At 47.7% G+C, this 24173-nt stretch overlaps 1 protein-coding gene across 5 annotated transcripts in view; it reads right to left on the bottom strand.

Annotated features, from left to right (window-relative positions):
* Positions 1-24173, bottom strand: part of CENPE (centromere protein E) — a 1295748-nt gene that overhangs the window by 660380 nt on the left and 611195 nt on the right. For all 5 annotated transcript variants that reach the window (XM_069241483.1, XM_069241500.1, XM_069241509.1 and 2 more), the window contains 2 exons: positions 4955-5107; positions 2977-3282 (listed from right to left, as the gene is read on the bottom strand). In XM_069241483.1, the coding sequence (XP_069097584.1) occupies positions 2977-3282; positions 4955-5107 (459 nt within the window). The remainder of the gene's footprint in view (positions 1-2976; positions 3283-4954; positions 5108-24173) is intronic.

Genomic DNA, 24173 nt, shown 5'->3' with positions numbered 1-24173 from the left:
TGGAAGTGACTCCATCACTCCACAGGGATTACTTCGGTTCTTCTGGTGCAGGCTGAAGACAGACAGTCCTCGGAGGATGCATGACCTGGAAATTGTTGCACTTGCTGGCAGGAGCTGAAGTTACAATGTTGCAGAAGTCGTCTTTGCTTCATTGGTGCAGTTTGTAAAGTTCCTGGTGGGTTTAGCTGCTGTTCGGTCGGTAGAAGATGATGTAAAGGATGCAGAGGATTCCTGCAGGAGTCTTGCAATCCGAATCTGAAGAAACACCCAGAGGAGAGACCCTAAAAAGTCCTGAAAGGGGGATTGGTCAATAACCAGGTAAGCGCCCATCAGGAGGGGTCTCCAACGTCACCTGTTAGCACTGGCCACTCAGATGCTCCCAGAGTGCCCCACCACCTTGGTATCCAAGATGGCAAAACCCAGGGGCACTCTGGAGAAGCTCTGGACACCACCCCTGGGGTGGAGATAGACAGGGGAGTAGTCACTCCCCTTTCCTTTGTCCAGTTGAGCACCAGAGCAGGTGGATACTGGATTATGCAAGGAGGGCACCATCTGCACCTTTCAAAACATTTCCAGAGGCTACCCCTCCCCAGCCTGTAACACCTATTTCCAAAGGGAGAGGGTGTAACACCCCTCTCCCAAAGGAAATGCTTTGTTCTGCCTTCCTGGGCTTGAGCTGCTCAAGCAACAGGAGGGCAGAAACCTGCCTATGAGGAGGCAACAGCTGGGGCTGCCTGGAATACCTCAGAAGGCTGGTATAGCAGTACTGGGGTCCACTGTGGAGCCCCCAGAGTTCATGGGATTATGCAATCAATACTGTAATCAGTAATGGATCACAATTCCCAGTTGTTAGACACCTTACATGGCCATATTCAGGGTTATCATTGTGAAGCTGGACATAGGTATTGACCTATGTCCAGTGCACGTGTAAAATGGTGTCACCGCACTCACAAAGTCTATTATAAAGGGGGCACCAGTATGCCAATTTGGAGTGAAATACTGGGTTACCAGTATGTAGTGACAAATTTGGGAAGAGAGCATAAGCACTGGGGTCCTGGTTAGCAGGATTCTAGTGACACAGTCAAGCATACTGACAAACAAGCCAAAAACCATAAGCACTGGGGGTCCTGGCTAGCAGGAACCCAGTGACAGTCAAACACACTGATCAATAAGCCAAAAATGGGGGTAAACATGCTACAAAGAGGCTACTTTCTCACACCTCAACAAACATGCACAGTGCCATTGAAGCTTGTGTGTGCTGATGGGGAGAAAAAGACTAGGTTTACATGGCACACCTCCCTAGGTATAATACCTACAACACACTGCCTGTGGCATAAGTAAGTCACTCCTCTAGCAGACCTTTCAGCCCTAAGGCAGGGTGCGCTATACCACAGGTAAGGACATAGCTGCATGAGCAGTGTGCCTTACAGTGCAAGTCCATTCTTAGACATTGTAAGTGCAGTAAAGCCATATTTAGTGCATGGGCTGGGAGTTTGTCACTACGGACTCCACAGCTCCATGATGGCTTTACTGACTGCTAAGAAGTTTGTTATCAAACTTCTCAGGTCAATAAATCCACACTGATGCCAGTGCTGGATTTATTGCAAAATGCACACAGAGAACATCTTAGAGATGCCCCCTGAAACATGACCAACACTCTAGTGTGGCTGACCGGCCCATGCCAGTAGGTCCCCCGGCGATTCCAACCTCAAACCTGTGGCCTCCTGGCCAACACAACGATGCCTGTAGCATTAATCCAAAGTCCAATCCCTCACCTCCCCCCTTACCCCACACCCCCTGTCTCATTGCCTCCCCCTGCCATCCACCCCCGACCCCCGCCGGCTCCAGATGAAGATTTACAGATGTCAAAAAGTGCTCCTGCACTTGCAGCCCCCTGGCCTTGGGGAACCCAGCTGACAGTCTATTGATGTCCAGTGACATCTCAACTTACCTGCGTAACCACTGACAACTCAAACCAACTCCCTGGACCATGACTGGAGCCTCTTTTGTGAACCCAGAGATTGGAGTTAGTCAGCGAGTATGTGTGCCTCATTTCTTGATCCTGTGCATACAGTAAATGCTTAGCACTACCTTCTGACACGCCCAACTGCTCGCCCACACTACCACAAGAGAGCATTTGTATTATCTACTTTAGCCTCTGTAAAGCATCTGGGGATCCACTGTACTGCAGGCACACAACATACTCTCCCCCCTGGCTGGGTCAGCGAATAATCAGTTCAGGGGCTGTATGCCTTGCCGAAAAGCTGTGCTTGGGAGCCACAGCTTACCCCATTCAGAGCTGCCCGCACAGGCCGGATCTCGGCTCCAATGTAGTCACAGTGCACCAGCCGCAAGGAATCAGGAAGGCTCGGGCTCCCTCAGCGTGTCAGGCCAGCCTCCCACAAGACAAGGCAGGAAAACTCAATCTGGACTAGTGGGCCCAGCCCTCGTCTCCTCAGTCACTCAGCCCCACTTGCATGCATTGAGACATCAGTGGTCATCGCCCATGCCTGGATGCCGTTCCTGCAGTGTGGTGCACAATGGAAGAAGTGCGGGCACTTAGGGAATCAGCTGCGGTGCAAACTGCACAGGATGTTTAAAGCTTGTGGGCAGCCCTCAGGAGCATACAAACGCTTAGCCGTCATCTTAAGTGGTTAGCCTCACCACCCCTTCCCCAACCCCCCCCAATCACCCTCCCACCCCAGCATGTGAACCTATGAAAAATCGAGTGCTGCAGATGTATATGTCAAACATTTCTTGTCTATGTACTACCTGCCATTTCATCATCATGTTTGATGTATACACTTTTATTTACACTAATTTATTACAAAGTACACAACATTTGTAGCTAGAAAAATCCAGTCAGTAAGCTCAACATTGCAGCAAATTACGAACAATTACATCCATCTGAATTTTTTGCTGCTTTCATCTGGTAGATTAGCGACAATATCAAAATACAATATACCAACCACTGACCTGCTTACGGTACTTTTGAACATCTTCAACAAGGTGGTCTTGCTCAACTCTCAGAGTGCCATGTATCCGCTCTAGTTCATTTTTTTCTTCAGTAGTGTCATCAGCAAACTTTTGCAATTCCTCCAGTTTCTGCACTGCTGCACATTTTTCTCTTTCTACTGCTTCCAATTTAGACTCACTGGCATTCAACCTTTCTTCAAGTTGCTTCATCTCATAAGATAATCTCTGTTCTTTTTCCTTTTTCTCCAGCAGAACCTGCTCTTTTTCATTTTTCTTCTGCTTCAGTTCTTCCATTAAAGCAGACAACTAGACATAGGATAGAAATATTGTTTCAAAACACATTTAGTGCCTTGGAGGGGGAGCCAAGAGTGGTTCTGTTGCTCTCTGTTAAACTCCAGCGATTTTTATGTTTACTTACAATGTAAAATGCCTTCAAAGTTAAAGGGAAACCACAATTGTTTTGTCATTCAAAAACAAACTACAATATTTAAACCTAACTATAGTACTTTAATGTATACCAGTATCCCTTGTAAAAGCTAGTAAGCGATGTCCACAGGCATCACACATGCACAGATTGTATTGGATGCTCAGTCTGGCCTCGGGCCAAGCACTGAGGACTAACCATTGAGGACTAAGCCCAAGGTGCAGTGTTTTGCCAGCCACTTGAGAAGTTTAGCGCTGAACCCACATCTTTATATCTGGAAGCAGGGCCTGGCCTTGAGCCAAGGCCAGCCCCATGCCCATTTAGGTATATAACCAACTGCCCAACACAGCATGTCATGGAACCTGGCAAATGCCTCAACATTCGTAACATTAGGTACTTGTGCTACCTCCACTTCCAAGAGGTTTGCAAAATCAAATCGGTAATCTGCTAAGATCTTTGGTGCACAAGGAGAGGCATCTGAAAGAAGCTTTGCGTCAGGAGTTAAATTAAAATATACTTTTTCGTTTACATATGCTAAAAAACCACAAAAAGCCTATTCAATACAAAGGAAAGCAACATGAAAGCATAAATAACCACTTTCTTTATAAAGCATAAAGCGTGTGTTTACAGTTTAAGTTTTCTGCTTCAATAAAATGTTCTCTGGTGTCCAGCACATAAGATATTTAGAATTTATGAATATTACTCAAGTGTCAGTGATGGAGAACAGAATCACACATTCATATACAGGAAAAAATAGGACAGCCAGTATTTGCTATCTTTGTTAACTGAGACAAATAAAAACTGAACTCCATTCTGTGCTGCCAATGTTAACTTCTTAAATTGGGCTGTTGTATATCAAGCCACATTTGCTGCAAATTCCTTTTAAAACTGAACAGGAAAAGGTTTTCTGAAACCACCTGGATTTTTTTGTTGTTTGTTAAAAAAAGGCTGGAATTATCTAAAATATTTATCACAGAAACAGGTTTCTACAGAATTCTTCTGCACAGACTGGAAATATTTAGTGTTCAGAAAAAGAAATGAAGACCCACAATGGAGAAGTTAAGTTACATTATTAAGGAGAAAACCTAAATTTCTTGTACATATTTACCTCAAGGGGAATGCAAAATCAATATGTATACTAATATTCAAGCTTATTTTGCCAACTTGAACAAAGCTTGGTAGGAGTACAGCTGCTAATAGCCATCTACACACTCACTGGCTTCCAAATGGAATTTTAAAAATGTTACATTTTCAGTGCTCTCTTCATTTAAGTAAACCAGAGCTGACTGATAACTCATCAGATTTTCTAACCATTGTGTGAACCACTCTCCAGAAGCATGAAATATGATGTACATATCCGACCCAAGGAAAGCCTAGTTAGCAAACAATTCCAGATGCTGTGTATTTGCTACAAGCCACAATGAAATATTACTTGCCATTCAGAAAGGTGACTATGCACAATGGATTGCTACTAAAATATTTAATCTTTTTCACTGTTAGAAATGCACCCACATAAGCGGAATGATGGGCAATATATATGTTTCTTTACAGTACCTTTTCTTCTACGGGTGATGTAATTTGTATCCCAGCTGTGTTCTGAATGGCTAAAGATGAGTGAGAAATTTGCTCTTGTAGTTCATCAATCAGATATTTCTGCTGCTCAAAACTCTCCTGCGTCATTCGTAGCTCGTCTTTCACTCCTACCAACTGAAACACATTTTGAACACACAAGGTCATGTACACCAATCTGCAATGTTTTGTGTTAACAATTTGCATCTACATTTTTAAGTCTGAAAGTTAACAAAAAAACTTCCACTTTCTGCTCCCTTAAACATGGGTGGTACTCTTGCTTGCTCCTTCAGAATAAACTGTAGGCACTGATCTGGACTCAACCCATTTAGCTGATCGTCTAAATAAAATAGCAGGACTTTGTTTTTCAACCCTACATAAAGGAAGCGGTTGGCTCTGCTTCCAGAAACCAAAAAAAAAAAAAATGTAAATAACTTGATTTCGTCTAGATAAAACTACAGCTACTCCTTGTACCTTGGTCTCCCAAATATATAACATAACACAAAGATGTAGAATGCCACTGTCCAATTACTTTGTTAGCCATTGGCTCATATTATCACCTGAAGATATTGCATTTGCTTTCATTTAGGGGAACAGAAGCATATTAAGTGAAGCCACACTTACTAGTAACAATTAGTGTCCCAATTTCATTCAAGGCAGATTGGTTGAACCCTCTTACAGGGCATCAGGTTTGCAATAGGATTCAATGGAGGGACCCGGGGGTCACTCAGACGTTGTAGGCAGGGCACAGGGAGGGCTACTTGGACCAGCCACCGACTGGGCAAGGGTGAGGGCCGCCTGCTGGTCACTGCTGCACCGGTGGCCGGTTTCTCACGGGCCTGGGGTCTGCGGGTGCAGTGCTTCTCCAGGCGTCGCATATCTTCGTCCCTGGCAATCACCAATCATGGTCAGGGGGGTGTGACCTTGTAGAGGGTCGCTGGGACTGTAAAGAAACAGTGAGGGTTGGAAAAATAGCCCACCCCAAGACCCTGAAAAGTGGGTGCAAAGTGCACCTAAGTTCCTTAAAGAGCACAGAAGTCGTGATGGGGGAATTCTGCAGGAAAGACCAACACCAGCAATGCAACAACGATGGATTTCCAGACGAGAGTACCTGTGGAACAAGGGGACCAAGTCCAAAAGTCACGATCAAGTCGGGAGTGGGCAGATGCCCAGGAAATGCCAGCTGTGGGTGCAAAGAAGCTGCCACCGGATGGTAGAAGCTGTGGATTCTGCAAGAACGACAAGGGCTAGAAACTTCCCCTTTGGAGGATGGATGTCCCACGTCGTGAAGAGTCGTGCAGAGGTGTTTTCGTGCAGAAAGACCGCAAACAAGCCTTGCTAGCTGCAAAGGTCGCGGTTAGGGTTTCTGGATGCTGCTGTGGCCAAGGAGGGACCAGGATGTCACCAATTGCGTGAGGAGACAGAGGGGGCGTCCAGCAAGACAAAGAGCCCACTCAGAAGCAAGCAGCACCCGCAGAAGTGCCGGAACAGGCACTAAGAAGTGGAGTGAACCGGAGCTCACCCGAAGTTGCACAAGAGGGTCCCACGAAGCCGGAGGACAACTCAGGAGGTCGTGCAATGCAGGTTAGAGTGCCGGGGACCCAGGCTTGGCTGTGCACAAAGGAAATCCTGGAAGAGTGCACAGGAGCCGGAGTAGCTGCAAAACACGCGGTTCCCAGCAATGCAGTCTAGCGTGGGGAGGCAAGGACTTACCTCCACCAAACTTGGACTGAAGAGTCACTGGACTGTGGGAGTCACTTGGACAGAGTTGCTGAGTTCAAGGGACCTCGCTTGTCATGCTGAGAGGAGACCCAGAGGATCAGTGATGCAGTTCTTTGGTGCCTGCGGTTGCAGGGGGAAGATTCCGTCGACCCACGGGAGATTTCTTCGGAGCTTCTAGTGCAGAGAGGAGGCAGACTACCCCCACAGCATGCACCACCAGGAAAACAGTTGAGAAGGCGGCAGGATCAGCGTTACAAGGTCGCAGTAGTCTTTGCTACTTTGTTGCAGTTTTGCAGGCTTCCAGCGCGGTCAGCAGTCGATTCCTTGGCAGAAGGTGAAGAGAGAGATGCAGAGGAACTCTGATGAGCTCTTGCATTCGTTATCTAAGGAAATCCCCAATCCAGAGACCCTAAATAGCCAGAAAAGGAGGTTTGGCTACCTAGGAGAGAGGATAGGCTAGCAACACCTGAAGGAGCCTATCAGAAGGAGTCTCTGATGTCACCTGCTGGCACTGGCTACTCAGAGCAGTCCAGTGTGCCAGCAGCACCTCTGTTTCCAAGATGGCAGAGGTCTGGAGCACACTGGAGGAGCTCTGGGCACATCCCAGGGGAGGTGCAGGTCATGGGAGTGGTCACTCCCGTTTCCTTTGTCCGGTTTCGCGCCACAGCAGGGCTGAGGGATCCCTGAAGCGGTGCAGACTGGCTTATGCAGAGATGGGCACCATCTGTGCCCATCAAAGCATTTCCAGAGGCTGGGGGAGGCTACTCCTCCCCAGCCCTGACACCTTTTTCCAAAGGGAGAGGGTGTAACACTCTCTCTCTGAGGAAGTCCTTTGTTCTGCCTTCCTGGGCCAAGCCTGGCTGGACCCCAGGAGGGCAGAAACCTGTCTGAGAGGTTGGCAGCAGCTGCAGTGAAACCCCCAGGAAAGGTAGTCTGGCAGTAACCGGGTCTGAGCTAGCGACTCGGGGGGGATCATGGAATTGTCTCCCCAATGCCAGAATGGCATTGGGGTGACAATTCCATGATCCTAGACATGTTACATGGCCATGTTCGGAGTTACCATTGTGACGCCATACATAGGTCGTGACATATGTATAGTGCACGCGTGTAATGGTGTCCCCGCACTCACAAAGTCCGGGGAATTTGCCCTGAACAATGTGGGAGCACCTTGGCTAGTGCCAGGGTGCCCACACACTAAGTAACTTAGCACCCAACCTTTACCAGGTAAAGGTTAGACATATAGGTGACTTATAAGTTACTTAAGTGCAGTGGTAAATGGCTGTGAAATAACGTGGACGTTATTTCACTCAGGCTGCACTGGCAGGCCTGTGTAAGAATTGTCAGATCTCCCTATGGGTGGCACAAGAAATGCTGCAGCCCATAGGGATCTCTTGGAACCCCAATACCCTGGGTACCTTAGTACCATATAATAGGGAATTATAAGGGTGTTCCAGTATGCCAATGTAAATTGGTGAAATTGGTCACTAGCCTGTTAGTGACAATTTGGAAAGAAATGAGAGAGCATAACCACTGAGGTTCTGAATAGCAGAGCCTCAGTGAGACAGTCATAATACAGGTAACACATACAGGGCACACTTATGAGCACTGGGGCCCTGGCTGGCAGGGTCCCAGTGACACATACAACTAAAACAACATATATACAGTGAAATATGGGGGTAACATGCCAGGCAAGATGGTACTTTCCTACAATTGTTACCTATTAACAAGCCACCTAGTGTTTTTCACTGAAAAATCTAAAAAAAATAATCAGACTGACTCTGGGTTTACTTTCCAAGTCTCCCTGAATTTTATTCTGTACTCTTTAAGAGTAAGCCCAAATCCATCAATCAGTGTCTCCTTCATGAGGTCACAGGACCTAGCATCTGCCTCATTCAGTGTCAGAAGTCTACCCGTGCACTTTCCTGAGAACATTTCCCAAAGGAGAGAGCCCCAGGAGAGAGCTTTTTGTCAAGGATGTTCCTAGGGCTCAGGGATAGGGCTGAGGCTCTTCTTAGGGCTCAGGGTTAGAGCTGGGTTGGTTTTTAAGGTTAGGGCTGGGCCATTTTCAGGGCTGGGGCTGTTTTTAGGGCTCAGGGTTAGGGATGGGCCAGTTATTAGGGCTGGGGATGTGTTTAAGGGTCAGTGTGTTGTTGTGCTATCGTGCTATGTGATATATATGCTTAGGATATAGGCTATGATCCATTTGGTAATATCACCTTCCTCATATTTGTGGACAATCCCTTTGGGGATTTTAGGGTCACAGTGCTCTGCTCCTAGTTATAAAATTGCTGCCACCATTTGTGGGTGCTAAACACATCTCTCTTCTTTACCTATTGATTGGATCCTGTCTTTCAGGGCAATTCTCCTAGCTACTATCTCTAAAAGAATCTCCTCTTCAGGGACTCTCTCTGGACCTTGAGAAAACTGAGCCACTCTTACAAGAGGGGGTGTCCTAGAAATGGTCCCTTTCCTCCTTCTCACTTCAGCTGTCCTGATCCCGATTTATAGCATCAGTGGCTCCATCAGAAGGTTGGGCCTGCTCATACTCTACTAGTAGCTCCTGGAGCTTTGCACTGACAGGGACTGAGCCGGTTTTTATTTTGTACCCTTTACAGAAGGCCCTTAACTGCTTCTGACACAGCCTACAGTAAGGGGTGAGGTGGAGCTCCACAACCCTGTCACCTAAGGTACTCATTATTTAACTAAAGTTGGGAACTTTTGGAGCTAGAGAAAAAAATCCTAAAACACTTTTCCGTTCTAATTAGAGTAAGTGTTTAAAGTTTTTAAACTATTAAACTACAGGGACCTAACCATTACTTTTAAGAATTTGGAAAAATATTCAAAAATGCAATTTATCTAAAGGCAATTTTTGGAATTACCCGTATAGTTGCTTATTGACCAGGTGGTATCAGTAAATGCAAAGTCGCAGACCACACCGCTGCTCCACCAAAGTAGGAAGCTAGCTCTCTAGATGGTATACTAAAAATAAGTGCATTGTGCAGAGTCCACTAGATCCCCAGTTGCCTTTCAGAGTTTAAAGTAGATGGTAATAATGCTCTATTTTGTGGTAGAGTGGGCGAGCAGTTAAGCACTTGCTGTACACAGGCAATAAATGAGACACTCAAAGAATAAATTAGAGAGCAATTTAGAAAAATACCTATTCTTTTTATATAGGTTTCCAACCCAAGAACTTCGTAATAAAGTAAGTATACTTTTAAGCATACATACTTTCTACTTTCAGAAATCAACAGTGCAATTTTCAGACTTCTCTCAATGTTATCCTATGGAGGGAAACAATGTTCAGCAAACACAAGGTTAACGACATAGAAGGTCGAGTTCAGGAAGCAAAGGTAAGCACTGGGCACTGATCAGAACCACACAAGCAGGTCACACTGGGCAGCGCTGGGGCGGTCAGGTGCAGTAACGTGTCGTGTACCCAATGGTTCTACATGGAAGCTGGACCTTGTGAAGTCAGGCTGCAGGCTAGGAAGCCTGTCGGGGACAAAAACAGGGAGGTAAAAGACTTGAGGTGCTCAGGGACGTAGGAGCACTATTGGTCCTTCTCTCCAGGGCCCAGGGGGCGACTGATGCAGGGGTGTCCTTAGGTGTCAGGGTTTTCTATCTGGGTGCCATCGTGGTCAGGGAGTAGTGTGTGTGGAGGCTGCAGGCGTTGGTGAGGCCAGCAGGGGTGGTCCCAGGGTGGACTTGAGTTCAGGCGAGCCAGGGGATGTCGGCACCGGTGACCCACCTCAGATTGCGTTGGGGCAACGAGTGCAGTGGTTGCTGGAGGTGTCGGGATTCTTCTCACCACAAGAATACAGGAGTGAAGGGCCTGCGTGCCAAGGCTGCAGGCGTCATCGGGGTGACTACGACCTTCTTATGACCACTTCTGCTGCAAAGTGGGCATATCCCTAATCATAATGGCTTAACTCCCTCCAAACAAGATGGAGGAATTTAAAATGTAGTGTCTACTCCAGCCTGTCCACATTAGGGGTGGGACTGGCATAAAGTGAGCACACCACCTAATCTGAGTAATGTTCTCACCTGTGCTGCTGCCAAAAGTGGTGTCATGACCTTTCGGAGGGTATGGTCATCTCCGCTGTTGGAAATGGCCCTTTTTGCAGGGTTATCCCCAAACTTTTTTTTACCTTCTTCTGCCTATTTTTTCCGGTCTGTTTTTGCTGGTTTATTGCCTCAGCGCACATTACCACTGCTAAAGTGCAAGTGCTCCCTATAAAAATTGTACTGTTGATTGGTGTATCCATGATTGGCATATTTGATTTACTGGTAAGTCCCTAGTAAAGTGCACTGGAGGTGCCCAGGGCCTGTAAATCAAATGTTACAAGTAGGCCTGCAGCACTGGTTGTGCCACCCACATTAGTAGCCCTGTAACCATGGCTCAGACCTGCCACTGCAGTGTCTGTGTGTGCAGTTTTAAACCGCCAATTCGACTTGGCAAGTGTACCCACTTGCCAGGCCTAAACCTTCCCTTTTACTACGTCAGGAACCCCGAAGGGAGGCACTAGGTAGCCCCATGGGCAGCGTGCAGTGTATGTTTAAGGCAGGACATATACTAGTGTGTTTTATATGTCCTAACAGTGAAATACTGCCAAATCGGTTTTCACTGTGCAAGGCCTGTCTATCTCATAGGTTAACATCGGGCTGCCTTTAAATATCCTTAAAGTACAGATTTCCCCTTGAGAGCAGATACAAATACGGCGTTTAGGGTCTCTGAACTCACTATGTAAAAATACATCTTTTATTGAAGTTGGTTTTTAAATTGTCTGTTTGAAAATGTCACTTTTAGAAAGTAGGCATTTTCTTGCTTAAGCCATTCTGTGACTGCCTGTTTGTGGATTCCCCGTCTGGGTCAGTTTGACAGTTGGGCTGTTCACACCTCCTCTAGACAGTGAAACAAAAGGGGGCAGGGGTGTAGCCTCGATATCCTGATGAGCCATCTGAGCTAGAGGGGAGGGAAGAGTGGTCGCTCACACCTGAAAGGACTGTGCCTGCCCTCACACAATGCAGCCCCAACCCCCTGCTTTGTCTCTGGGGCCTGACAAGGAAGGATCTTCCAAACACTTGAGACTTAGCTTTGACGTTTGCTAACTTCAAAGGCAGAACAGGGTGTAAGAAGAAGACCCAAAACCCCAAACTTTCAGAATCTTTCTGGAATAAAGCGGAACCTCTGCCAAGGAGAAGAGCTGGAGGAGGAGTACTGTCCCTTTGCTGTGTTGCTTTGCTGGACTGGCCTGCAGTTGCTGCTTCTGCTGAAAAGTGTGTAAAGGATGAACTTTGCTGTGTGCCCTGCTTGAGAAAGTTCTCCAAGGGCTTGGATTAGAGCTTGCATCCTGTTGAAAGTCTCAGGGTCACCAAAGACTGCAATTTCCTCGACTTGCAGCACTGGGAACTGTGTGTTTTGTGTTGTTCAAGAGGAGAAACCAATGCAACGCCGGCAACGACGCAGTTGGCCTGCACTGTGACCTGACAAAGCCACACGGAGTCGCATTGTCCTGCTTCGTAATGCGACCCTGGTCTCACCGCCACCATCATCTGACGACTTCACTGAGCCGCTGCTCGCACTGCAACCTGTGGGCCCGCATCCCAGAACTGCCTGCTCACACCACAGCCTGGGCATCCCCGCTGCAGTCACTCCTGCTGACACTGGCACCGCTGCCTGCACTGTGGCCTGTGGACACCGCTCGTGAGATACACGAAGCACTGTCCCATCCCACCTACACCAGCATCATCGGCTTCCCTGTCGTCACCATGTATCCTGCCTGGTCTGTGGACACCGCTCTTGAGGGTCACGAAGCACCGCCCTGTACCCCTGGCTTGGGCCTACTGCACGTTGCACCGCCCCTGTTCACACCGCAGCCCTGGTCTCACCAATGTCGCTGGACGCCATCACCGAGCCACTACCTTCACAGTGACCTGTGGGCACCGCACGTCCCATCGTCCTGCTTCGACACCGCAGCACCAACGCTATCAATGCCAGAGCACCTGACTTCATCAGCCCGGAGTTCGATCTGCAAGGCATGTGACCTCAAGGGCCCGACGACTCCTGCACCGACACCGTGACGTCAACGACACCGCTCTCCGGAGCTCACCGCGAGGATCACAACACCCTGCAAATCCATGGTACTGTTTGCGGGTCTTCCCGACACCGTAGCTGGCCTGTGACACCCTGGCCGGCATGAACTGGTGGTTTTGATGCTCAAGATGCTGTGATAGCCCCAGGTGGAGCTATTGACTTCAAGGAACTGCATTTTTGAGTAAATCTTGCAGAATTCATTTTTTTATTAAATATATGTTGGATTTTTATCGTATTTGGTCTTGTTTTAAATAGATAAATATTGGCTATTTTTATAAAACTGGCGTGAGTCCTTTTATAGTGTTTTCACTGTTACAGTGTGCTATGTGCAAATGCTTTACACATTGCTTCCGAGATAAACCTGACTGCTCGTGCCAAGCTACCAAGGGGGTGAGCAGGGGTTATCTGAGCAGGTACCTCTTATCCGGACTAGAGTGAGGGTCCCTACTTGGACAGGGTGCAAACAGACTATCAACTAGAGATCCCATTTCTAACATCTGCCATCTGGAGAGACTTGTAATAGCATTACAAAGATGGCTACGCATTTGAAGCTGCCCGCCCTAGAATGTCCATCCTGCCTCGTAGACATGTTAACAACCCCACTCAGTGCAGTCAGGAATCTGGCTAGGGTGGCTGAACTGGTCAGGACCAGTCAGTCAATACACTACTAGCTGGTAGGTTTTCAGGGGGCACCACTGAGGTGCCTGCTGAGAACAGGTATTGGTGAAACCAACACTAGCATCTGTGTGGGCTCAACAATACAAGATGTATGATACCAAATATTCCTATATTCATGCAGCTGGGCGACTCATAGTGACCAGTGTCCAGCACATGTATTTAAAATGGCTTCTATGGTCACTCACTATGTCTGAGAATTGACAAGGACATATCAGGGGTGTATCTGCTTGTGTAGATATGCCCTCACATGTAATATTATGCACTCTGCATTAGGGATAAGGCCTGCTAGGGGTTGACTTACATATATTACAAGCAGTGTTAGGGGACATTGCACACAAGCTGTTGAGGGAATCCTCCAAAACGTAGCTGGAGGATTTCTTAAGGCAGGGGTCACCTCAGCTAAGGACACCTTAGGGGCTGTCCTGACGTGTGGGTGACTCCTCCTTGGTTTTCTCATTATCTCCACCGGACTTGCAGCCAAAAGTGGGGGGTGTCTGGAGGGGCGGGCGGGCATCTCCACTAGCTGGGATACCCTGGGGCGCTGTAACAACAGGCATGAGCCTCCTGCCACAGAGTGACAAAGACGCTCACCCCATGTGGCCAGGAACTCGTCTGGTTGTGGCAGGAACTGGTCAGCCTAATACTCGGAATTGGACTGGTATACAGGGAGCATCTCTAAGATGCCCTCTGTGTGCATTTTTCAATAAATTCCACACTGGCATCAGTGTGCATTTATTGTGCTGAGAAGTTTGATACCAAACTTCCCAGTATTCAGTGTAGCCATTAACGAACTGTGGAGTTTGCGTTTGACAAACTCCTAGACCATTTACTCTTTTTGGCTACCCTGTACTTACAATGTCTAAGGTTTGGCTTAGACACCGTAGAGGCATAGTGCTCATGCAACTATGCCCTCACCTGTGGTATAGTGCACCCTACCTTAGGGCTGTAAGGCCTGCTAGAGGGGTGATTTACTTATGCCACAGGCAGTGGGTTGAGGGCATGGCACCCTGAGGGGACCTCCATGTCGACCATCTTTTTCTCCCCACCAGCACACACAATCTGTGAGGCAGTGTGCATGTGCTGAGTGAGGGGTCCCCAGGGTGGCATAAGACATGCAGCAGCCCTTAGAGACCTTCCCTGGCCACAGGGCCCTTGGCACCAGGGGTACCAGTTACAAGGGACTTATCTGTGTGCCAGGGCTGTGCTAATTGTGGAGACAAAGGTACAGTTTAGGGAAAGAACACTGATGCTGGGGCCTGGTTAGCAGGGTCCTAGCTCACTATCATAACTGGCATCAACAAAAGGCAAAAGGATAGGGGGTAACCATGCCAAGGGAGGCATTTCCCTACAATTGCCTTGCTTCAAATGCAGAACATAACTAATGCACCAAGGTAAACCTAGCATTGTCTTTCCATGGATCTGTGCATGAAACACCCTCAGTACAGTTAAAGCACATTAATGTTTAAGTAATGCCCATGACCACAATGATCCCCAGAAGTGGAGGGCGGAAAGGCATGCCAGCACTCTTGCAGACAACTGACCTACCTTAGCAGTGTGTTTTTTTATCTCCATCATCCAAACCCCCTCCTGTCACTTGTCAGTCACCTGTGTCTATCCCCTGTGAACCATTTCGTGAAGGGTTCAGACTCACAATCTGCACAGTGATATGATAATGATTCACCAATATTAGGCCAAATAGGCCCATGAATTCTATGCTGGACACATATAAAAACTATGTTATTGATCAAGGCCTCTCCAGCAAGACTTGTAATATGTGATCCTCCAGATACATTCTACAGCACCTGGAGTTCAAGTGTACTCTGAGAAAACCCATCTTCTGAACTGGTTTTAGGAGGTACTCCTGAAAGCTGATGGCTAGCTACATATCTTCAAACACTAGTGTGGATTTCAGGGTGTCAGCCTGAACTGCCATAAGGGACTGTCTTTTACTAGTGGAGGAATATGTGGACCTCTGAGTTGCCAGGAAACTCTGTAAGTCCAAACGGCAGGAATTGTATGTTGTGGTAGGGTGTTAACCATCTTTTCATTCATATTGACCTCCAAGAAGGGAATTGTCCATGCACTTCAATCTCCGTTCCTCCTCTAAATGCCATGAGTTCCCTCTCACATTAGATGATAGGAAAATGATAAATGCATCTCACTGGAGAGCTGCTTCCCTTTCCTAATGCTTAGCAGTTTATTTTTCCTGAAGGCACTATTCTTCCTTACTCCTTTTGTCTCACATTAGCCTCTGACTTTTCCACTTTCAGTATCCACCACATATGTGACTCAAATATTACAGCCAAAGACATCAATATTGATTTCAAACAGTATGCTGCTGAGGCAAGTGTTAAAGGAGTAATGCTGAGGGTGCTAAGTGATCTGATGCAAGCAAAAACATCAACATCAGAGGTGTTTAGGTTAGTAACACTGTACGGGATATGTGCTCTGGTTAGATGGGTGTCAAACAATGACTAAGGTGTGATGGCTTTGAGACCCATTTTACAAGGGTGTAGGGATGTCTAGTGGCATGACGTTGACTGGAGTGGGAGAATGCATCAGTAAGCTAGTGAACTATTTTGGGAAATAGCCAGGCAATCTTTAAGGTGTCTGAGGATTAGAGCAGCTCTCCTAATTGGAGTTCCTCGTGTCATTAGGAGAGGGATTCTGAGATCAGGACTTTTTAGAAGAACCATTTTGTCACTGCTTTCTGCCATTTATTGCCATTTCTTACAAAAATCATTGCTCATGTTGCTTTTTAAATCCTTGTTCTTGAAGAAAATGTCTTCCATGTTGCATATTTTGGGACATAATGGTGAAGATAGTGGACATGTACACTCTCCTAGAATGGGTCATTTTCATATGCTTTCCCTATACTGGGCACACATCTTAAACAGAGCCTTTCTTTTGCTTACGTTCCAGCATGAGTTACCTACCTGTAACTACCATTCCACAGCACTGATCATTCCTATGTTCACAAACTAGAATCATTCCTCATCGTCAACATGTAACCACTGTTAATAGCAGCAGATAAACTACCAGAAAAACTGTAAAACACTGTGCATTTGGTAGCAGAGTCACTTCAATCACCCTAGACACCACCATCACCCTTATTTCAAGGCACAAGTGAAGAACAATGAGAAGGTGAGCATCTTATAGGGGAGACTCGATAGTGACATGTTAGAGGAGAACACGTAACTTACCTTTGGTAACGAAATATCTGGTAGAGACATTCTAGTTGAAGATTCCTTACCTTAGAATTTTCCCCCAGGTGTCAGACTGGATCCGGAGTTTTGTTTCTTCAAGCAGTACTCTTGTGCGTTGATTGACTTCACAGGCATCTGTGTTGTAGCTGCCATGATGTCAGCAGTAGTACATAGACGCTGCCTCAGCGCAGTGGCGTGAGTTTCTTTTAACGATTTTCCATGCCAAAGCGCAGAGCCGCTAACAACACTGAGATTGGTGCGCCAGAGCTAAGGACCTGAAGGGGGAATTCCTGTCCCTAGAAATCAGTTCATAAGCGGGGAGGATGGTTGTGTCAGTAAGGAATCTGCAACTAGGCTATGTCTACCAGATATTTCATTACCGAAATAACTAACTTATACATCTGATGGAGACTTCTACTTGTAGATTCCTTACCTTAGAATGGATACCCAAGCATTGCCATCCTCTGAGGTGGGCTGCAAACCAAGAACATACTAGAAAGTACTGCAGGACCGAACGACCAAAGTAGCCGTCCCAACAGACCTGACTGTCCAGGCAGTAATGTTTAGCTAATGTGTGCAGGGATGCCTATGCAGCTGCCTGACAGATATCCAGGACAGGAACTCCACATCCAAACGCAGTGGAAGCAACAGTTGTTCTGGTGGAATGAGTGCACAAGCCCTCAGGGGGTTGCTTCTTGGCCAAAGTGTAGCAAATCTTGATACAAAGTACCCACCAAGAGATGGAACAGTTTTGCACCGCCTTCCCTTTCTTCACACCCACATATCCAACAAAGAGTTGATCGTCCACCCAGAAATATTTTGTATGATTTAGATAGAACGACAATGCTCTTTTTGCGTTCAGACAGAGTCTCTCCTCTTCATGGTAAGGACGTGGGTGTCTGTTAAAAGTAGGCAAGGTGATGGACTGGCCTACTTGAAGAGGAGTAACAACCTTAGGAAAGAAGGCAGCCTTAGTGCGCAACACTGCTTTGTCAGGGTGCACAAACAAGAATGGAGGCTCAGAGCGCACTTACTCTGCGAGCACAAGTGATAGCCACAAGAAAGACAGTTTTGAACATGAGGAGACAAAGGACAATTGTGCATCAGCTCAAAGGGAGTACACATTAAGGACAAGATTGAGATCCCAGTGAGGTGTGATAAATGGAGTGGGAGGAAATAAATGGGTGAGACCTTTAAGTAATCAGTTGACAATAGCAGACTTAAAGAGGGAGGGCTGATCAGGTAACTTAAGAAAGAACGAAACAGCAGATATACACTTTAAGGGTGCCCATAGCAGATCCCTGCTGAGCTAAAGAAAGAATAAACAAAAGAACCTCAAAGGGGAGCATGGAGGAGATCAACAGATTTGTTCATACACCATGCCACAAATTTATGCCAACAACAAGGCTGTACCATTTTGGTGAAGGGACGCCTGGCTGCCAAGATAACATTGCAGACTTCAGGTAGAAGGTCAAAAGTCATCAACTGTTGCCACTCAATCTCCACGCTGGAAAGGTGGAGATTTGACAGGTTCGGGTGGAGAGCCGTCACCTGTTGCTGCAACAGAGGATCCACCCGAAGAGGCAGTTTGAGTGGAGGATCAGTGGCCATGCTCAACAGCCCTGGATACCATACTCGGTGCCCAGACCGGAGCCACCAGATAACTTGGGAACGGTTGTTTCTGATCTTCTTGAGAACTCTGGCCAGAAGTGGTTTAGGCTGAAAGGAGGCCAGAGTTCCACTCAGGATGAAAAGCGTCTCCAAGCGCGTGCCGCCTTGGAAACTACAACACGCAAACCAGACAACATTGCATGTTCTCTGCGAAGACAAACAGATCTAACCAAGGCTCTCCCCACTTCTGAAAGAGACCTGGTGCCTCCTCCAGATGGAGACCCCATTTGTGATCGGCTGTGCATCGACGGCTGAGTTAGTCTGCTCTGGCATTCAGAGAGCCCGCCATATGTTGAACCACCAGGGTAATGTCCTGATGTTCCAGGACCCTACTCCGCCCTGTTTGTTACAGTACCACACAGCAGTAGTGTTGTCCGTGAACACTTGCACAACTTTCTCTTTGAGAGAGGGAAGAAATACTTTTAACGCAAGCCTGATCTCCGGGAGCTCCAGAAGATTTGATATGGAGCCCACACTCCGCTGGAGACCAGAGGCCGCTGATCTCTGCCTCTTCAATGTGGCCACCCCAGCCCAGAAGTGTGTTAGGGTCACAGGGCAGTAACCAATGCATACTGTCCTTGAGGGTGGATACACCATCCTTGTGCTCCCTCCCTTTGAGGAAGGGAGCACATCCCTATTGGGCTAAATCCTCCAAAGCAAGAGGAGTATTTTCCAAGGATGGGGTCACTTCAGCTCTGGTCACCTTAGGGGTGGACCTGGCTGAGGGGGTGACTCCTCCTTGTTTTTCTCATCTCCCTGGACTTGCCAACATATGTGGGGGCTGTGTGCGAAGGGCTGTTCTCCACTGGCTGGAGTGCCCTGGCACAGTGTAACACAAAGCCTGAGCCTTTGCGGCTCACTGCTAGGTGTTACAGTTTCTGCAGCGGGGAGGGGTGAAGCACCTCCATCCAGTGCAGGCTTTGCTTCTGGCCCCAGACAGCACAAAGGCTCTCACCACAGGGGGTCAGAAACTCGTCTCTCAATGGCAGGCTGGCACAGATCAGTCAGTCCCGCACTGAAGGATTGGGTAAAATACAGGTGGCATCTCTAAGATGCCCACTGTGTGCATTTTTTTAAATAAATCCAGCACTGGCATCAGTATGGGTTTATTATTCTGAAAAGTTGAATACCAACTTTCCCAGTGTTCAATGTAGCCCTTATGGAACTGTGGAGTTTGTTTTGACAAACTCCCAGACCATGTTCTTAATAGGGCCACACTGTACTTACAATGTTTAAGAATAGACTTAGACACTGTAGGGGCATATTGCTCATGCAGCTTTGCCCTCACCTGTGGTATAATGCACCCTGCCTTAGAGCTGTAAGGCCTGCTAGACTGGTGACTTACCTATGCCACAGGCAGTATTTTGTGTGCATGGCATCCTGAGGGGGGATGCCATGTCGACTTTGCCTTTTTCTCCCCACCAACACACAATCTACAATGGCAGTGTGCATGTGTTTGGTGAGGTGTCCCTTAGGGTGGCACAACACATGCTGCATCCCTTAGGGACCTCGCCGGGTCACAGGGCCCTTGGTACCACTGGTACCTTTTACAAGGGACTTATCTGTGTACCAGGGGTGTGCCAATTGTGGAAACAATGGCACATTTTTAGTGAACACACTGGAGCCCCTAAGGTGTCCTGAGCTGAGGTGACCCCTGCCTTAGGAAATCCCCCATCTTGTTTTAAAGGATTCCCCCCAATAGGATTAGGGATGTAGCCCCCTCCCCACAGGGAGGAGGCACAAAGAGGGTGTAGCCACCCTCCAGGACAGTAGCCATTGGCTACTGCCCCCCGGACCTAAACACACCCCTAAATTGAGTACGTAGGTTCGACCCTAATCCAGAAAATCAGATTCCTGCAACCTACAACAAGGACCTAAAAGCCCTGCAGAGGTGACGGAGACGACAACTGACTTGGCCCCAGCCCTACCGGCCTGTCTCCAGACTCAACCTGTATAGCGACGCATCCAGTGGGACCAGTGACTTCTGAGGACTCAGGGGACTACCCTACACCCAAAGGACCAAGAAACTCCTGTGGGCAGCAGCTCTTTCCAAGAAACCAAGAAACAACCATCTTTAAAGGGACTCCAGCCTCACTCCGGAAGCGCGAGTCCCCAACACACTGCACCAGACGCCCCCGGCTCGTGTCCAGAAGAACCAGCACTGCAGAGAGGACCCCCCAGGTGACTCCCACGATGTGGACACCCTGAGACGACCTCCCTGCACCCCCCAAGTGACACCTGCAGAGAGAATCCAAATGCTCCCTCTGACCGCGACTGCCCGGTAACAAAGGAACCCGACGCCTGGAAGAAGCACTGCACCCGCAGCCCCCAGGCCCGAGAGAAACCAAATACCAGTGCAGGAGTGACCAGCAGGCACCCCTCATCCTTGCCAAGTCGGTGGCTGGCCCGAGAAGCCCCCCCTGCTCCCTGCATGCATCGTAAGAGTGACTCCCAGGTCTCTCCATTGATTTCTATCTAAAATCCGACACCTACTTTGCACACTGCACCCGGCACCGCTAAGTTTGTATGTTGTGTGCCTGTTTGTGACCCTCCCCACCCATCCCCCACCCAGTGCACTACAAAACCCCCCTGGTCTGCTCCCCGAGGACGCAGGTACTTACCTGCTAGCAGACTAGAACCAGAACACCCTATTCTCCCTAGGTGCCTATGCTATTTGGGCCCTACTTTGACCTCTGCACCTGACCGGCCCTGAGTTGCTGGGTGTGTGGGGTTACCTTGATTCCCCAACGGTGGGCTGCCTATGCCCCAGAGACTGAACTTGTAAGTGCTTTACTTACCTGAAAAACTAACCTTTACTAACCTCCCCAGGAACTGTTGATTTATGCACTGTGTCCACTTTTAAAATAGCATATTGCCATTTTTGCCAAAACTGTAAACATTACTGTTTTAATTCAAAGTTCCATATTTAGCTTTGCCAAGTACCTTACAATTTATGTACTTACTTAGTCTGAATCTTGTGGTTCTAAAATAAATTAAGAACATTTTTCTATATAAAAACCTATTGGCCTGGAGTTAAGTCTGAGCGTGTGTTCTCGTTTATTGCCTGTGTGTGTACAACAAATGCTTAACACTCCCCTCTGATAAGTCAACTGCTCGACCACACTACCACAAAATAGAGCATTAGTATTAGCTAATTTTGCCACTATCAACCTCAAAGGGGAACCCTTGGACTCTGTGCACACTATCTCTCACTTTGAGATAGTATATACAGAGCCAACTTCCTACACAACCTACAATGAGTTGATTGTCCACCCAGAAATCTAATACGTTTAAGGACAAACCCAATGCTCTTTTTGGATACAAACTCTCCTCTTCATGACCACCATAGAAAAGAAGGAGGCACTGGTACAAAGCACCACTTTGTCAGGGTGGACAAATAGAAATGTTAACTTTGGAAAAAAAAAAAAGCTTGAGCCTCACTCAATCTGCAAACAGAGGTGATGGCAATGAGGAAAGCAGTTTAGTGTGAGAAATCAGTGGCTCAAAAGGGGCACACCAGGTATTGTAATGGACAAGTTCGGGCAGAAGGTCGAAAGTTATCAACTGCTGCTGTACAATCTCTATGAAAGGGGGCTAAGATGGGAAAGGTTCGGGTGGAAAAAATACCCTTCTGCTGCGACAGAAGATCCTCCCAAAGAGGCAGTCTGATCGGAGGATCCATGGGCATGATCAGAAGCTCGGGATACCATACCATTTGCGCCAAGTTCGGAGCCACCAGTATTAGTTGGTCCGGTCGCTCTTGTTCTTCAGAACTCTGGGCAGAAGTGGTGTTGTCGGAAAGGAGCCCGAGTTCCACTCAAGAAAGTGCTGCCTGGCGAGTGCTGCCCTGGAAACTACAGCGCTTAAAACAGCAGACTCTTGCATTAGCTGCAGAGGCAAACAGATCTAACCAAGGCTCTTCCACTTCTGAAAGAGACATTGTGCCACCTCCAGTTGGAGACACCGTTCTGGATAGACTATGCATCAGACAACTGAGTTAGTCTGTTCTATCGTTCAGAGTGTCCGCCAGCTGTTGAACCACCAGGGATATGCCCTGATGTTCCAGCCATGTACAGAGTTGCAGAGCCTCTTGACAAAAGGTCCACTCCGACCTGCTTCTTTCAGTACCACATGGCAGTGATGTTGTCCGTAAACACCTGCACAATGTAGTAGGCTGCCCTGGTTTGTATTGGGTACCAACGGTACTTACACCCTTATACCAGGTCCACTTATCCCTTATTAGTGAAATGTAGTCAGTGTCTAGAAGTCAGGCTCTCTAAAGGTAGCTGTAGCTAAGCAGCCAAGGCTGAAACTAGGAGACATGCAAAGCTCTTGCAATACCACTATAGTTACACAGTACTCACACACAAGAACAACACTACTCAGGGTCACAAAAATAAAGGTACTTTATTTTAGTCACATATTGCCAAAAATACTTTGGGGACTATACTCCCTTAGGAGGAAAGTAATATACCCGATATACACTAGTAACCAGAAACAGATAAAAGTAAATGCTCAGAAAATAGTGAACAGTGAAAATCACAATAGGTTGCAATGGGCCTAGGGGCAACACAAACCATATATTAAAATAGTGGAATGCGAACGTCAGTTTCCCACCTAGGTAAGTGTGTAGAGAGGCACTGGGAGTGTAAGAAAACACCAAAGGTAAGTAAAATACCCCACACCAGAGCCCAGAAAAACAAGTAAAACACAGAAAGTTTCCTAAAACACACAAGAAGCTGTGGTAGAAGACAGTGCAAGAACCAGAAGAGACTACAAGACCACAACAATGGATTCCTGGACCTAAAGACCTGTGGAAGAAGGGGTCCAAGTCCAAGAAGCACTGAAGAGCCCAGGGAGAACAGGAGCCCCTGCTAACCTGGATGAAGGTGCAAAAGAGGAGCGACTGGTGAGAAGACAAAGTCAGTATTGCACCAAAGACAGATACGGGGGTTCCTGGTTGGAGCAGATGTCCCACGCCGGGTGGATAAATGCAGTCTGGTTTGAGTCGCTGGATTCCGCCAATAAGCCTTGGCTCACGAAAAATATGAGGTAGGTGAATAATGGCACTGCTCGGGACCAGGAGGGAACTGGTGGCCTCTACCCAGGAGGGGGAGACAGAGCGGGCTCTTCAACTCAGAGACCTCAGAAGACCAGGCTGTAAACAGGAGTCCCAAAACACAGGACAAAGGAGTTGCATATGGCAGTCGTCGCAGCACTACACAAAGGGATCCCATGCCGCCGGACGACAACTCAGGGAGCTGAGCGTCGCACAATAGTGCGCTGGGGAACTGGGCTAGGCTGTGCACAAAGGAATTCTTGGAAGAGCACACAGAAGCCGTAGGAGCTGCAAAATATGCAGTGCACATGGGTACTGTCTGGCACAGGGAGGCAAGCTCTTACCTCCACCAAATTTAGATAGCTGGACCCTTGGACAGTCAGGGTCACTTTAGTCCACCACCTGTGTTCCAGGCTCATCGTCAGGAGAGGGGACCCAGAGTACCGGTCATCGCTGCAGAGGGTTGGCTGCTGAAGCGGGGAAGTGACTCAGTCACTCCAATGGAGATTTCACCAATTCTTCTGGTGCAGGCTGAAGACAGGCAGTCCTTTGTGGATACACAACCTGGAAACTGTTGCAGTTGCTGGCAGGAGCTGGAGTTACAGAAGTCATCTTGGATACCTTGTTGCAATTTGTAGAGTTCCTGGAGCAGTTCTGTGGTTGAGCCGATGGGAGAAGGTGAAGTAAAGCATGCAGAGGAGTTCTGCTGGGAGTCCTGCAATCCGAATCTGAGGAAACACCCACAGGAGATACCCTAAACAGCCCACAGAGAGG

The sequence above is a fragment of the Pleurodeles waltl genome, chromosome 1_2 (genome assembly GCF_031143425.1).
Source record: "Pleurodeles waltl isolate 20211129_DDA chromosome 1_2, aPleWal1.hap1.20221129, whole genome shotgun sequence".
Lineage (NCBI taxonomy): Eukaryota > Metazoa > Chordata > Amphibia > Caudata > Salamandridae > Pleurodeles > Pleurodeles waltl.
This window is presented reverse-complemented; position numbering and strand designations above follow the sequence as displayed.